Below are 12,835 nucleotides of genomic sequence, written 5' to 3'. Positions count from 1 at the left end.
AAATAATTTGGATTGCTATATAACAACTTCAGAAGTGGTTGTACCTATACTCATCCAAAATTTCTACTCCAAAATAATATAAATAAATAAATAAATAAATAAATAATAAATAAAATCTCAAAAAAAAATAATGATGTACTGTATGGTAACTAACATAACATAAGGAAAGAAAGAAACAAACAAACAAACCAAGGAGAACAGTGCCAAAATTTGCTACTAGGTGAAATATAAATCTCTCACCTCTACACCATCTTCACAAACTTCATAGCTTTTACTAAAAGCTTTGGGACAATCTCCAGGAATTTTACTACTGGCAATGTGCTCATTGATGTTGTCTCCTTAAAAAGAAAACAATGCTTAGTACTAGATATTCACTATGCACATACATGTTATTTTCAAGCTAAATATAACTAAATTGACTACATAATTTTTTATTTTAACAATTTCTTATTCTTTAGACAAATGCAAATTATTGTTAGGTTTATTCAAATATGAGCAATCATTTTATAATTTTCTTTCAGGAAGCAATTTTATTAGACATTATGCACTGAAATCTCACCTGGAGTGCTGTTGAAGTTACCACAAAGACCACAAGTTGGATATTGCTTGTGAAGAGTAAGCTGTAAAAAAAAAAAAAAAATTACATGTACATGTTTATAAAATATTAAAAATACCTCAAGACAAAGTTTGCCCAAACCAAATGATGTTGTCTCTTCATATTCAATTCTACCTAAGCTGGGTACATAGGCATGTATTAGCGATCCTCTTTTAGAGGGCCTGGATCTAGAAGTTGGAAAGATCCTGACTCTACCTCTTATTAACTGTGTGTCCTTGGATTGATTATTTAGATTGTATTAGCCTGAATTTCCCGAGTTCCATCACCTGTAAAACAAGATTAATAACAGTATGTATTTCAAGGTATTTTAAATTGTAAATAAGATAATGCTTAGTACAGTGCATAATGTGGAGATTTTTCAATAAACCTTAACTCTTATTTTCCTTACAATGTAATGTTTTATAACTGAAAGCAAAGAAGACAAAGCACAGGAATGTAAGAAAATCAGACCCAAACTTACTGAGAGTTTATTTTTGTCCCACATCAAAGACAGGATTCCTCTACGGCTTTTCAGGACATAATGTTCTCCATATTTTTTAATATGTATCAATTTATTGTCATATGGTATCTGCACTCTGAAAAGTTTAAGATACAAGTACATATAATGGTAAAAATAGTATTATAACTTTTAAAATAATTCATGTTCTATATTTAGTGTCATAAATATAATACTGGCTAATAAATATTAAAGCTTAGGGCACCTGGGTGGCTCAGTTGTTAAATGTCTGCCTTCAGGTCGGGTTGTCATCCCAGGGTTCCGGGATCGAGCCCCGCATCGGGCTCCCTGATCTGGGGAAAGTCTGCTTCTCTCTATCCCACTCCCCCTGCTTGTGTTCCCTCTTTCATTGTTTCTCTCTCTCTCTCTCTTTCTGATAGATGAATAAAATATTTTAAAAATATATTAAAGCTTTCTTTTTCCTTTCATTTCAGAAGAAGAAACACAATGGTTTTGTTTTTCCAATATTTGAAAGACTTTTAGGGAACAATGACTAAATCCTTGGGGCTTTGGAGAAAAAAAAAGAAAAAACTCATTCTGTATAAGAAATAAATGATCAAATAATTTGAAATGTTCACAAGTAGAATATCATGCCTCAACTTCTTATACTGGAAAATATTCAAATATGGCATCCCTTCCAAATATGAATTGCTACTTCTAAAAACAATGGCCTAAGGTTCAGTCTAATGAAAGTCCCATATTTATATTTAATGATAGACATACGAATGAAAACTAAGATATTCTATTAGCAGATTGGTTGAATATGCACGTTGCCCCAAATCTAGATACTCAAAATAGTCAAACAACAGAGCTACTCTTTTTATCTCCACCTTGTTATAGGAATAAATATAGTATTTTACAATCCTACATAAAACAAAATCCTCTATCAGACTCCTGTCCAAGAAATTATTATAAAATCCAATATGAGAACCAAAATAGGAAAAGAGTACCATCTTTTCCCTATTCAACCTTTTTTTCTTTTTGCTCTGGTTACTCCAAGTGCTTCTATAACATTTATCCATAACACTGTGGCATTTACCTTTCTTCATTAACTAGAATGCGATCACCAGAAATAGAGACCTCATTATTATCGATTTCAACTGCTATTTTTTCAAAGTCACCATTACTCTTTCGTTTGATCTCAATATTGAAATCTCCTCCAGATTCAACGCAGTGATGGCAGAAAGTGTATGCGCAGGAAGACTCAAAGGAAAAGATGAGGCCATTGAAAGCTTTATATATTCCTTTGCCCCAAGTAGTAGCTTCACCTGCAAAATATTCAGAGTAGAATACTCATAATTATTTAGAACTATTAATGTAGCATCTAGTTCTGATTTTTTAAGTGTTTATGTACCAAGAGAAAACATCACAGAAAGGTTCTGTTTTCACAGCCAACACATTAAATCAGTATTTTTCTTTCTCACATATAGCAAAAACACACTAACAGTAGTACTTTAATCCTTGGGAATACATAATGGTGCCTATTCTGCTCAAATAAAACATGAATAAAAACACCTTGTTTCCAATGGAAAAGGGAAATTGTCTCTACTGGGGAAGGTATATACAGAGGGAGTTGTGATCTGTTTGCCTACTTGTTTTACTTCTTGTAGAGATAGTCTTTCTAATGTTGCACAAGGGGATTACCATTTATAGCAAATAAGTGTAAAGAATATTATTTCTCTATGTACATGCATCTGCACATGTATGCGTATGTGTATACCTGTGTCTGTGTCATGTGTATATGTGTGTGCATGCATGTGTATGTGTACCTTTGAGGAAAATAGTACAAATGTGGTGTCATTCAGAAACAGATAGATGATGGGCAAATGTTTAAAACCAGTTCCAAATTTTGGCTAATTTGTAATTCCATTAGATACTGGCTGGCTTGGACATAAAAATATATATAGAAATCCCAGTCATTTTTACTTACCAATAACTGGGCTCACTTCTGAGTACTTCGGAATGGCTTCTGGAATATTGGATCCTTTTTCTATTTAACACAATGCACGGATTACTTAGATTTATTTATTTATTTATTTATTTGACAGACAGAGATCACAAGTAGGCAGAGAGGCAGGCACAGAGTGGGGGGGGGGGAAGCAGGCTCCCTGCTGAGCAGAGAGCCTGATGCAAGGCTTGATCCCAGGACCCTGAGATCATGACCTGAGCCAAAGTTCGGGGCTTAATCCACTGAGCCACCCAGGCGCCCCTTAAATTTCAAGACACATATTAATTTTTTTTTCTTTTTTCTTTTTCTGATAAATTGATTTTAAATATACAGGACACTTGAACTTATACATGGGAACTTGGAAGCTGATTCTGAAGGTCATCAATGGGTTTCTTTATCCTGAATATATAATTTGATTTTGTGAGAGCTGTGATTTACCAAGTTCATTTACATGATTATCTCTTAAATCCATATTTTTTCTTGAACAACTAGTCATTGTATTTTCAGAAATCATTGTGAGCTTATTCATTTTGGGTTACGTACAATTACTAACATATGCGGCATCCCCCATAGACCTATATTTTGAACTTCAAAAGTAAAACTTTGCTAGCATACTTTTATTGGGAGCCATTAGCTAAACAGGTCCAAGGTAGATTTTTATTAAATCAGTCTACAATCTGATACTAATAAGTCAATTATCTATGTTAAAGAGAACTCAATTCTCCTGGTCAAAGAGGAAAATTCATATCCCTTGATACTTTTCTGTGATTGTTTATTTCCAAAGCATTTTATGTGACTAAGTAAATTTACATGAAATCTTAGAGCAAGGCCTAAAATCAAGCAGAATAAAAGAGCAACAACAAGAAAAATCAATATTTTAATAGAATTTTTAAATTTTTTTTACAATGCCGTTTATTGTATATTTTGGGACCACTTGTCTTTGCTAAAGGCTGTCTTTTCCCAGGTCAAGTGGAAGTAGATTGAATTCTTAGTTTATTTACAAAATCATTTAAAAATAACATATCTAAAATGATAAAGAAGAAGTTGCATTATGCTTTATTTAGATTCCTTTAAAGTATAACTTAATATATCTTATTAATGGAGTTGTTTAAAATATACAGTTGGTTATGTAAATCATATTACTCAAAGAGAAGCATTTAGAAGCTCAGTTCAACATGGAAAAGACATAACAATATCACATGCTAGTAAATCAATAATCCACAAAACATTTAAATTTCAAAATTATACATAGAGATATACATATACACAGATACGCACATATGCATCAGATATATAGAGATTTTAAATACTGAAAGCCACAAAACAAATTACCTGGAGTACTGAATGGTCCAGAGGTACTGCTGTCAGAGGAGCTTGTGACACCTATTTTAATATAAAATAGTTAAGCTGTTTCATAAATGTATACATTTCACTTGGTAAAATATGAAAAGAAAAGTTTTTAAAATCTGATGGATAAACCATGGATTCAAGTTCATCGATGCTAATGCTAGCAGACTTAGAACAATGTAAAGCTGTATAAGAAAAATATATATTATCAACTCAACAACCTGTGGGAGAAATAAAATTAAATGCCTCATCACCAAATGAACTGACATCAAGTTAATTTATTCCAGATCAATTGCCTTAAAATGTATTCAGGAAAAGAGAAAGGTTTGCATTAACAGGACTCAGGGTCTCCTATCTCAGTTTCAACCACACTTACTCCCACTTTGAATTGCTTTACATTTGGGATATCTAGGTGCCATTTCCAGATGTCAATGGAACAAAGGAGTCTGCAGTCACAAAAACTGGAAATATGAAAACCATTAATCTAGTTGAGCTGAGATGTTCCTCTGAATAAGTCTAAGATCAAGAGATAATAATCTCAACAGATCCAGAACTTGCTATTTCAAAGCCACTAAGTTCACTGCCATTAGATATACTAACAGAAAGAACACTAATTAATAAGTCTGTCTCATTTAAAAAATTAAAGCAGTCAAAAGCTGGCATCCCAATAGCATAAAAATTTCAAATTGGTAACCATTCCAAAACAGAAAGATGAGAAGCAGTTACTGCCTACATTTCTCAGGAACACATCCTAAATTTGAATACCTGAGCTAATGACAGCAGATCTGGGGCTTCAATATTCAGTGTCTAATAAACCAATTGTACCAACTGGGTTTAAACAAAATTGGTGGCATAAATAATGAGTGATTTCAAATTTCTCATTTCCATTGCAGTGTTGACCTCAAAACTGATGTCCAAAGATTAAGAACAACCTAAAATAGAATTATTATTTCTATGTGACCAAGCCTTTTTTGAACAGATTCACTAATAGTCAATCCGGACAGAGGTCAACATTACTACACTACCATGTATCTCCTGCTAATTAGACTTTACCTTTTAAAAATGTATCATTCCTAAAGTTGAGTTCTAAATGTGAATCCTGAACGTTTTTCAGATCACCCATATCACGAGAAGTGAACCTACTACCCACAGTTCTGTGGTCATCCAGTCTAGTGTCTTCCAAGACTTTCTAATACTGCTAGCAGCACCAAAATAGTTCCCATGTCATAATAAGTATTCTTTAACAATGCATACCACAAATTCCTAGACTATTCAATCTAATGTTTCCATTAAGTAGAAATATTAAAATTTATGAGATTTTCAAAAGGGATGGAACTCATTTACTCTTATCAGAAATAAACCTGCAAAAAAATTTAAACTACCAAGACCAGATCCAGAATACAAAGCTCAAACCCAACAAATTATTGGCTACTCTAACCACCTCTTCAGCTTCTGCAACTCCCAATCAGTTGTGCATAAAGGCAACAAAAATAACTCCACATCAGTATAATCACAGCCACAAAACTCATTCTACATTCTATGCCAAACAATATTAAATGACTTTTCCCTGATCACATCTACATACAGTTTATCATTTCACAATTTTGGCTTGCTTTTTGTATCATTACAAATGTTTGTGATTTAAATTGCTATTTTATAATGTATTTCAGAATCCTGACTTTCTAATCATCAGACATAAATCTCAATTCTCAAGCCGTGGAAACCAGACCCAGTAACATCCTTTCCAGTATCACAGATACCTGTACCACCACGGCCAGTTTCACCAAATTCGTTTGGTCCAGAAGCAACACCACCAAATGCAGCTGTACCCTTCCTTCCTTCACCACTTCCAGAACCAGAAGACCAAGTGTTTTCTCCTAATGGAAAATCAAGATGTGATTAAAAGAAATAAAGAAGGAAGAAATTAATTTGGATTTCTTGGGAATGGAGTCCATGTTAATCTGCCTGAGCCGCTGATGTCAGATCCAGGACTAAAGTATCAAGTCCCCACAAATCCATTGCCTCTCTCCATTCCCACCAATTCCATTGATTTCAAACCCCAGCTGATCAGATGACCCCAAATTTGATCCTGAATCTTCAGAGATACCAACCAGAATATCCATACACATTTCTTGCACTTGAGTCACCTGCTGAATACAAAATGATCGTCACGAGAATTATTTGTCATGCATCCTATGATTCAGAATTTTTCTAGGCACAGAAATTAACCACCAATACCTAGAACACTGGAGCTAGAGCTTCCAGGACCACCTACTCTATTTCCATCAAAGTCTTTACCACTATGGCCACTGGATTGTGTTGCCTCCAGAATCTCCAAAACCAAACTGAGTTTCACTCTTCCTTTCTTCATTTTCATAATTAGAAAACAAAGTCCTTCCCTCTAATGGAAAATTTAAATGTTATTTTTAAAAATGATAAAAAAAATTTAAACCCATTTCAATTTCAGCAAGAGTCTAGGTTAGTAGAATGCCTGAGTTATGGGCATTGGACCTGAGATTCATGGATCCACGGACAACATACATGCTGCTGCTCATTCCATCAATCCCCTACCTCCAACTTTCTTTAACCAAGTACCAAATCCTGAATTTTGAAAAATTTTTAAAGATTTTACTTATTTATTTGAGAGAGAGCGGGAGAGGGTGGGAGAGGCAGACTCCCCACTGAGCAGAGAGCCTGACATGGGACTCAATCCCAGGACCCTGAGATCATGACCTGAGCCAAACACAGACATTTTACCAACTGAATCACCCAGGCACCCCTGAATTTTCAAAATTACCACCAGCATGCTCACCACCACCTCTTGCACTGGTACTTCTACCAGAATATTAAAAGTATGTCCATAGGAAATATTTGATATATTTTATAATTGAGAAATTTAAGCACAAAATTTACTAGCAACATCCATACCACTAAAAGTAGATTCTCTAGTACCTTTTATTACATTTTTACTAAGGCCAGTGTCATCAAATCGATTTGAACCAGAATCTCCAAAATCAAATTTAGCTTCACGTTTCCTTTCTCCATGTCTCAAATCAAACGATGAGGACTTTTCCACTAACAGAGAAATAAAAATGTTAGCACAACAACAGATGAAAGCCTGAAATCAATTTATATTTCACCTAAGCAGAGTCCAAAATTAGACTACCTGAGCCACTGGCATCAGATTCCCTGCTGCTCTTATCACTCTGATAAGATCCACTGCTTTCAAATTCCTTTTGACCAAATTTCTCAAAACCATATCTCAAATTTTCTGATATCCCATCAACAAAATTATCCCCAATTCTTACACTGGTGTTGCCTGCAGAATATAAAATGATTGTCATCAGAACATATTCCAATAAATTTTATGATTCAAATACTTTTTAGGCACAGAAATTAAACATCAAGACCTAAACCACTGGAACTAAATCCACTAGTACATTTAATACCATTATCACCACTGTCACCCCAGTGATATGAACTAGAATCTCCAAAATCAAATTCAGTTCCAAACATCTTTCCTTCAAGTCCAAAATCAAAAGACCCAGGCCTTCCCACTAACAGAAAATTAAAAATATTATCAAATAAAATACCAAATATTCAAAATTCAATTGGATTTCTCAGGAACAGAGACTGAGTGGAATACCTGAGCTACCAGCATCAGATCCAAAGCCTTTGAATCCAGCCCCAGCAGATCCACTGCCTCTCATTCTAGTCCCTCCAATTTCATTGATTCCAAAGCCCTGTTGACCAGAAACCCCTACATTGATTTCTGATTTTCCAGAGCTGTCACCAGCAAATGTATTCCGATTTCTCAAACTGGTATCACCTGCAGAATATAAAATGATGTCACAGGGTATATTGAAAACACTTCATGATTCAGAAATGTTTATACATAAGAAATTAGATATCAATACCTAGATCATTGGGAATGGGTCCTCCAGAACTATTCATTTGCTTTCCTTCAATTTTTATTTTGCCATTAATGTCACTGTCACCAAATGAACTTGAACCAGAAGCTCCAAAACCAAATGCAGCATTGCCCTTCTGTTTTCCAAGTTCCCAACCAAAAGACCCAATTCCAACTGACAGAAAAATTAAAATAATATTAAAAATTAATCTTAATTAATAAGTTTATTACTAAATATTTAAAAAATCCATTTTTAACCAATTAGTTACTTTAATTAATTTCAAATTTTCTGGAATGAGTCTTAGTTGGAATACCTGGGCTATGGACATCAAATCCGAAACCGACTGATTCACCCCTGGCAGATCCTCTGCTGCTTATTTCACTCTGGTCAGCTCTATCAATGCCCAATCCCTTCTGATCAGATGCCCCCAAACCAAATCTCAAATTTCCAGAGATACTGCTACTAAATCCAGCCCTACTTTTTGAGTTGGTATTATCTGATAAAATTAAAAAAGAAAAGACAAAAGATTGTTACCAGGTAATAATTAAATACAACTTATGACTCTATCCTTCATACACAAAACCTAAATAGTAATAATTAGACCACTGGAACTTGACTTTCCAGTGTTCCCTATTTCATTCTCACCAGTCTTTTTTGTTTGAGACTACTGATACCCATTCCACATGAACCAGAATTACCAAGACCAAATTCAAATTCATCCCTCCTTCTACCACCAAATCCAAAATCAAAAGGCAAATGTAAAATTCAACTGTTCTCAAAAGAAAAATAAAAAAAAAACCCAAAGGATGTAAATGATTAATTATTTGTATTGTTTCATTACAGAGTCTAGATCAGAATTCCTGAGCCAGTGATATGACAGCCAAAGCCCAATGGATTTACCAACAAACTCCATTCTGTTCTTCCTCTTTGCATTAATATCCACATCTTTTAAGATAAATTGCTCTGACACAAAAATGCAAAGATTTACATATTTTATTGACCCTAACCTCTTCACTGACTTTAATTTCCAAATATAGAATGCTATTTACCCACACTTTTGTAAATTTGTGGTTTTTTTCTGACATTCTTCTTTAAGAACACTAGTTGAAATATGAGTAATGAAACTTAAAAAATGAACACCACGGAAGTAGAGAAACATGAAACCCAAATTCTCCTGTTCCTTATAACAAAACTTGGGAACAAGAGAGTTTAGGTGCCTTTCCCAAAGTCCACAGAAGGTAAGCAGGAAAGACCGGGGATAGAAACTGGGTCTCTTTCTTCCAGGTCCAAAATCCTTCACAATTAAATCTAACTGCCTCTTCACTAAAATGTTTAAATTGCTGATTTCTGTTGAAGATAACACAGCTCCTTTAAGAATCAAACATAATTTAAAAATCATTCTCTCTAACACTGAATCAGGTCAAAACAACACTACCTTCCCTGCTTTGTTAATTGATTTTTTTTTTTCTGTCAAAAGCAGAAACTAAGGAACAAGTTAGAATACCTGTTTCACTGGTAGCAGATTTAGAGCCACCCAATCCATTTACCGCATTCACATCAAATCCACTTTGGCCAGATGGACCCCTACCAATGTTATTTTGATTTGAAGCAGTGCCACCAAATGTCATATCACCAGAAATACTGCTGGCAAAACCACTTGCTAACTTGGTTTTCTCTGCCATACAAAAACACAATTGCTATCAGAAAAAAAGTTGCATTCACTCATATGTACAAGAAATTAATCTATACACATTGCTTGAACTAGGCCTACGTTATCATTTCAAAAATATCGTCCCCCTCCCCTCCATACATCTTGCCATATATAATTCCATACAGTATAACCAAGGGTGTGCATGGCAAAAAATTTACCATGAGGTTTGAGAATTCCATAAGAAAACTAAAGCACTGGGACTACTTAAGATAAATTTCACTTTCTTCTTTAGAACATGACAAAACAATGAATAATTGAGTATTGTGAACAAGAGAAAGCATATCTGCATGAACTTATTCATCATACTATGTTTGTCAGTCCCAAAACAGATGGCTGGACAGACAGGAAACTGCACTCCTATACCCCAAACTGTTTGTCCCTTTTCAGTTATCACCACTTTGACTCAAATATTCAATTTCAATATAAAATACTGAAGTTATTTTCCTCATTGAATCTCCTTCTTTTCTATTTTTGCACAGGTAAGAACTATACAGATTTGAGGACCAGGCAAGTAAAGTAAAACTTGGCCAATTGGGAGAAGTGTGTAGAACCAGAGAGAACATGCCTCATCTAAAGAAAGTTGATTTTTTTTTCAAACAAAACCAAATAGCAGACCACAAACTGTTTTCAAACACTACTTTATAATATTACTCATAAAACTGAGTATGCAATTTAAAGACAGAATCCCAGTATAGAAAATAAATTGTGGTTGGAGACAAAAATGGGAGTAGAGAAAACTTGCACCAAATTTGGGGTCTGGAAGTACTGTAATTAAATATCATAAAAATGATTGATCATTATAATAGCACCAAGAAGAAAGATAGCACAGGAAAACTAAAATGATCAGGAAAAAAAAAATGTAACTTAATGTAAATATCTTTGCCAAAATTCTCTAAAGACAGAATTCATCAGTCTCATTGGCCCTAGAATTAGTGCCTTTCTATTCCCCACTATTAATTAAGGCCATGTGCTGCTAATAATGCAAAGATTATCAGGTTACCCCAAATGAAATAAAGCACTTGTTTCCTAAATAAGCATTTTTCTCTAACAGTACCTGCCAGAGTGTTTTTTAACACTAAACTATCAGTATCTCGATGTTTCCTCGACCCATCTTCAGCCCCTCCTGGAGCATTTAATCCAGTGTTAAGGAGTGAACCAGTAAGAGATTTCTTTCTTCTGTTTGGGTCAGCAAAGCTCAGACTACTGAACAAAAAGCCACCTAATGTGAATAACAGAAGATCATATTTGAAAACAGTATTGAGAGCACAAAAAGGGGATTTCATTGTGACACTCTGAAAACCATGTTATTCCCTGTTATTCTGGCAGCCCTTGGAATAACATACACTTCTTATTGCCTTCATAGTCATACCCATACTTTTTTGTAATAATTCTAAGACTTCAAGAAAGAGTGATGAAAGAGCTGTGAAGATTTCACTGCTGTGTACTAGACACTCTTCTTACAGTTAGGGCAGAAACCTCCCCAGTTGCTTCCTCTCCATTGATAAGCCCTGAGTTCCAGTGTCCAACCTCCCCCCATCAAAATATTCTACTGTGTTGAATCCATACTGTCCTTGGTTTAGGAATAGCTGATAAAATTAAAATAACGTACCTGCTTGTCTTTTCTGTTTTCCTACAAAGAAAAAACAATGAGAACATTTACTTATCAATTGTAGCATTCACTTCCTTCAAGTCTCAGCCTAAGTGTCATCTCAATGAGGCATACTCTGACAATTCAAAATTGCCACCCCCATTCTAATAATCCTAATTATCATTATATTACTCTAATTTATTCCGAAGATTGTATCACCTTGTACACCATGTTTACCACTTCTGTTTACTGCTTACTGACTGTCTGCTTCTTCTAGATTTTAAGCTCCATAAACTCAAGGTTTATGGCCTGTTTTATTCACTGCAGTATCCCAGGCGTCTAGGTATTAGATCTTAATATCTAAATATCTTAGTTTGATGCCAAGCAGAGAGAAATGAGGCAGTATTCAGGAGTAGGAAACCTATGAGCTTTTGAGTCAAACCCAACTAGACTCCTAGACCAACATCAGAATGGCCTTTGACTATGCCTCTCTTAGACTCAAGAAAGAGGGATCCCCACTCAGAACCACTCAAGTCTCAGTCTGGCCTTCCTCATGCCACAGCTCTCGTCAGAGGGCAAAGAACAAAGGTAGAGAAGTCAACATACACCAACCCAGAACCTGTGCCATCTTCCCTTTCCTGTAGACCGTACTGAGTCCCCAAAGCTCCGTGATCCCAAGTCTGCTCTCAGGACCTTCATAAGCATCCTTTCAAGACCATTTTCCCAAGGTTACACCATATTGCAGCAATAAGTCCTAGGCTGGGGGGATGATCAAGGAGTGCTTCTTTGCAGGAGTAATAAATATGCTGAGACATGGAGGCAAGGGTATTTCTGTATCTGTGGGACAAACCTAGAGATGGACAGAGGGGGCGTGGGGGTGGGGGGAGACAGGGCATTGGCAAGGGTATTGCACACCCTTTTCTTGTATTGAATTCCAGTGATTTGAAAATTCTTCTTTAGAATCAGGCCTTCTAGGTGGTCACAAATATGCTTTTGTCAAGATTATTCTAAGTGTTCCCTTGTCTCACTCAAACTTCTCAAGTGAGGACTTTTAGAATGTTCAAGACTCATATGACCCAATTTATTCTAATTAACAATCAGATTTTGTACTCTTGGAAGGAAGAAGCTCTTGGTCTATCATTATGGTAAAACCAAATGAGTCCTATCCATAGTTATGATGAAGTGAAGACAGACTTTGCTGTCTTCATGGGACAACTG

The 12,835-nt window shown here is 35.1% G+C and overlaps 1 protein-coding gene across 1 annotated transcript in view; it reads right to left on the bottom strand.

The window, feature by feature from the left end:
* Positions 1-12,245, bottom strand: part of MUC19 (mucin 19, oligomeric) — a 47,076-nt gene extending 34,831 nt beyond the window's left edge. The window contains exons 1-17 of the mRNA XM_032854660.1: positions 12,230-12,245; positions 11,639-11,659; positions 11,084-11,248; positions 9,823-9,993; positions 8,632-8,814; positions 8,325-8,492; positions 8,054-8,236; positions 7,857-7,964; positions 7,574-7,726; positions 7,360-7,482; positions 6,168-6,284; positions 4,393-4,443; positions 3,043-3,102; positions 2,152-2,380; positions 1,077-1,191; positions 560-620; positions 241-338 (exon numbers count right to left, since the gene is read on the bottom strand). Of these exons, the coding sequence (XP_032710551.1) occupies positions 241-338; positions 560-620; positions 1,077-1,191; positions 2,152-2,380; positions 3,043-3,102; positions 4,393-4,443; positions 6,168-6,284; positions 7,360-7,482; positions 7,574-7,726; positions 7,857-7,964; positions 8,054-8,236; positions 8,325-8,492; positions 8,632-8,814; positions 9,823-9,993; positions 11,084-11,248; positions 11,639-11,659; positions 12,230-12,245 (2,022 nt within the window). The remainder of the gene's footprint in view (positions 1-240; positions 339-559; positions 621-1,076; positions 1,192-2,151; positions 2,381-3,042; positions 3,103-4,392; positions 4,444-6,167; positions 6,285-7,359; positions 7,483-7,573; positions 7,727-7,856; positions 7,965-8,053; positions 8,237-8,324; positions 8,493-8,631; positions 8,815-9,822; positions 9,994-11,083; positions 11,249-11,638; positions 11,660-12,229) is intronic.
* Between the last annotated feature and the right edge of the window lie 590 nt (positions 12,246-12,835).

Source organism: Lontra canadensis, unplaced genomic scaffold, assembly GCF_010015895.1.
Source record: "Lontra canadensis isolate GAN:19392208 unplaced genomic scaffold, GSC_riverotter_1.0 scaffold9, whole genome shotgun sequence".
Classification (NCBI taxonomy): domain Eukaryota; kingdom Metazoa; phylum Chordata; class Mammalia; order Carnivora; family Mustelidae; genus Lontra; species Lontra canadensis.
This window is presented reverse-complemented; position numbering and strand designations above follow the sequence as displayed.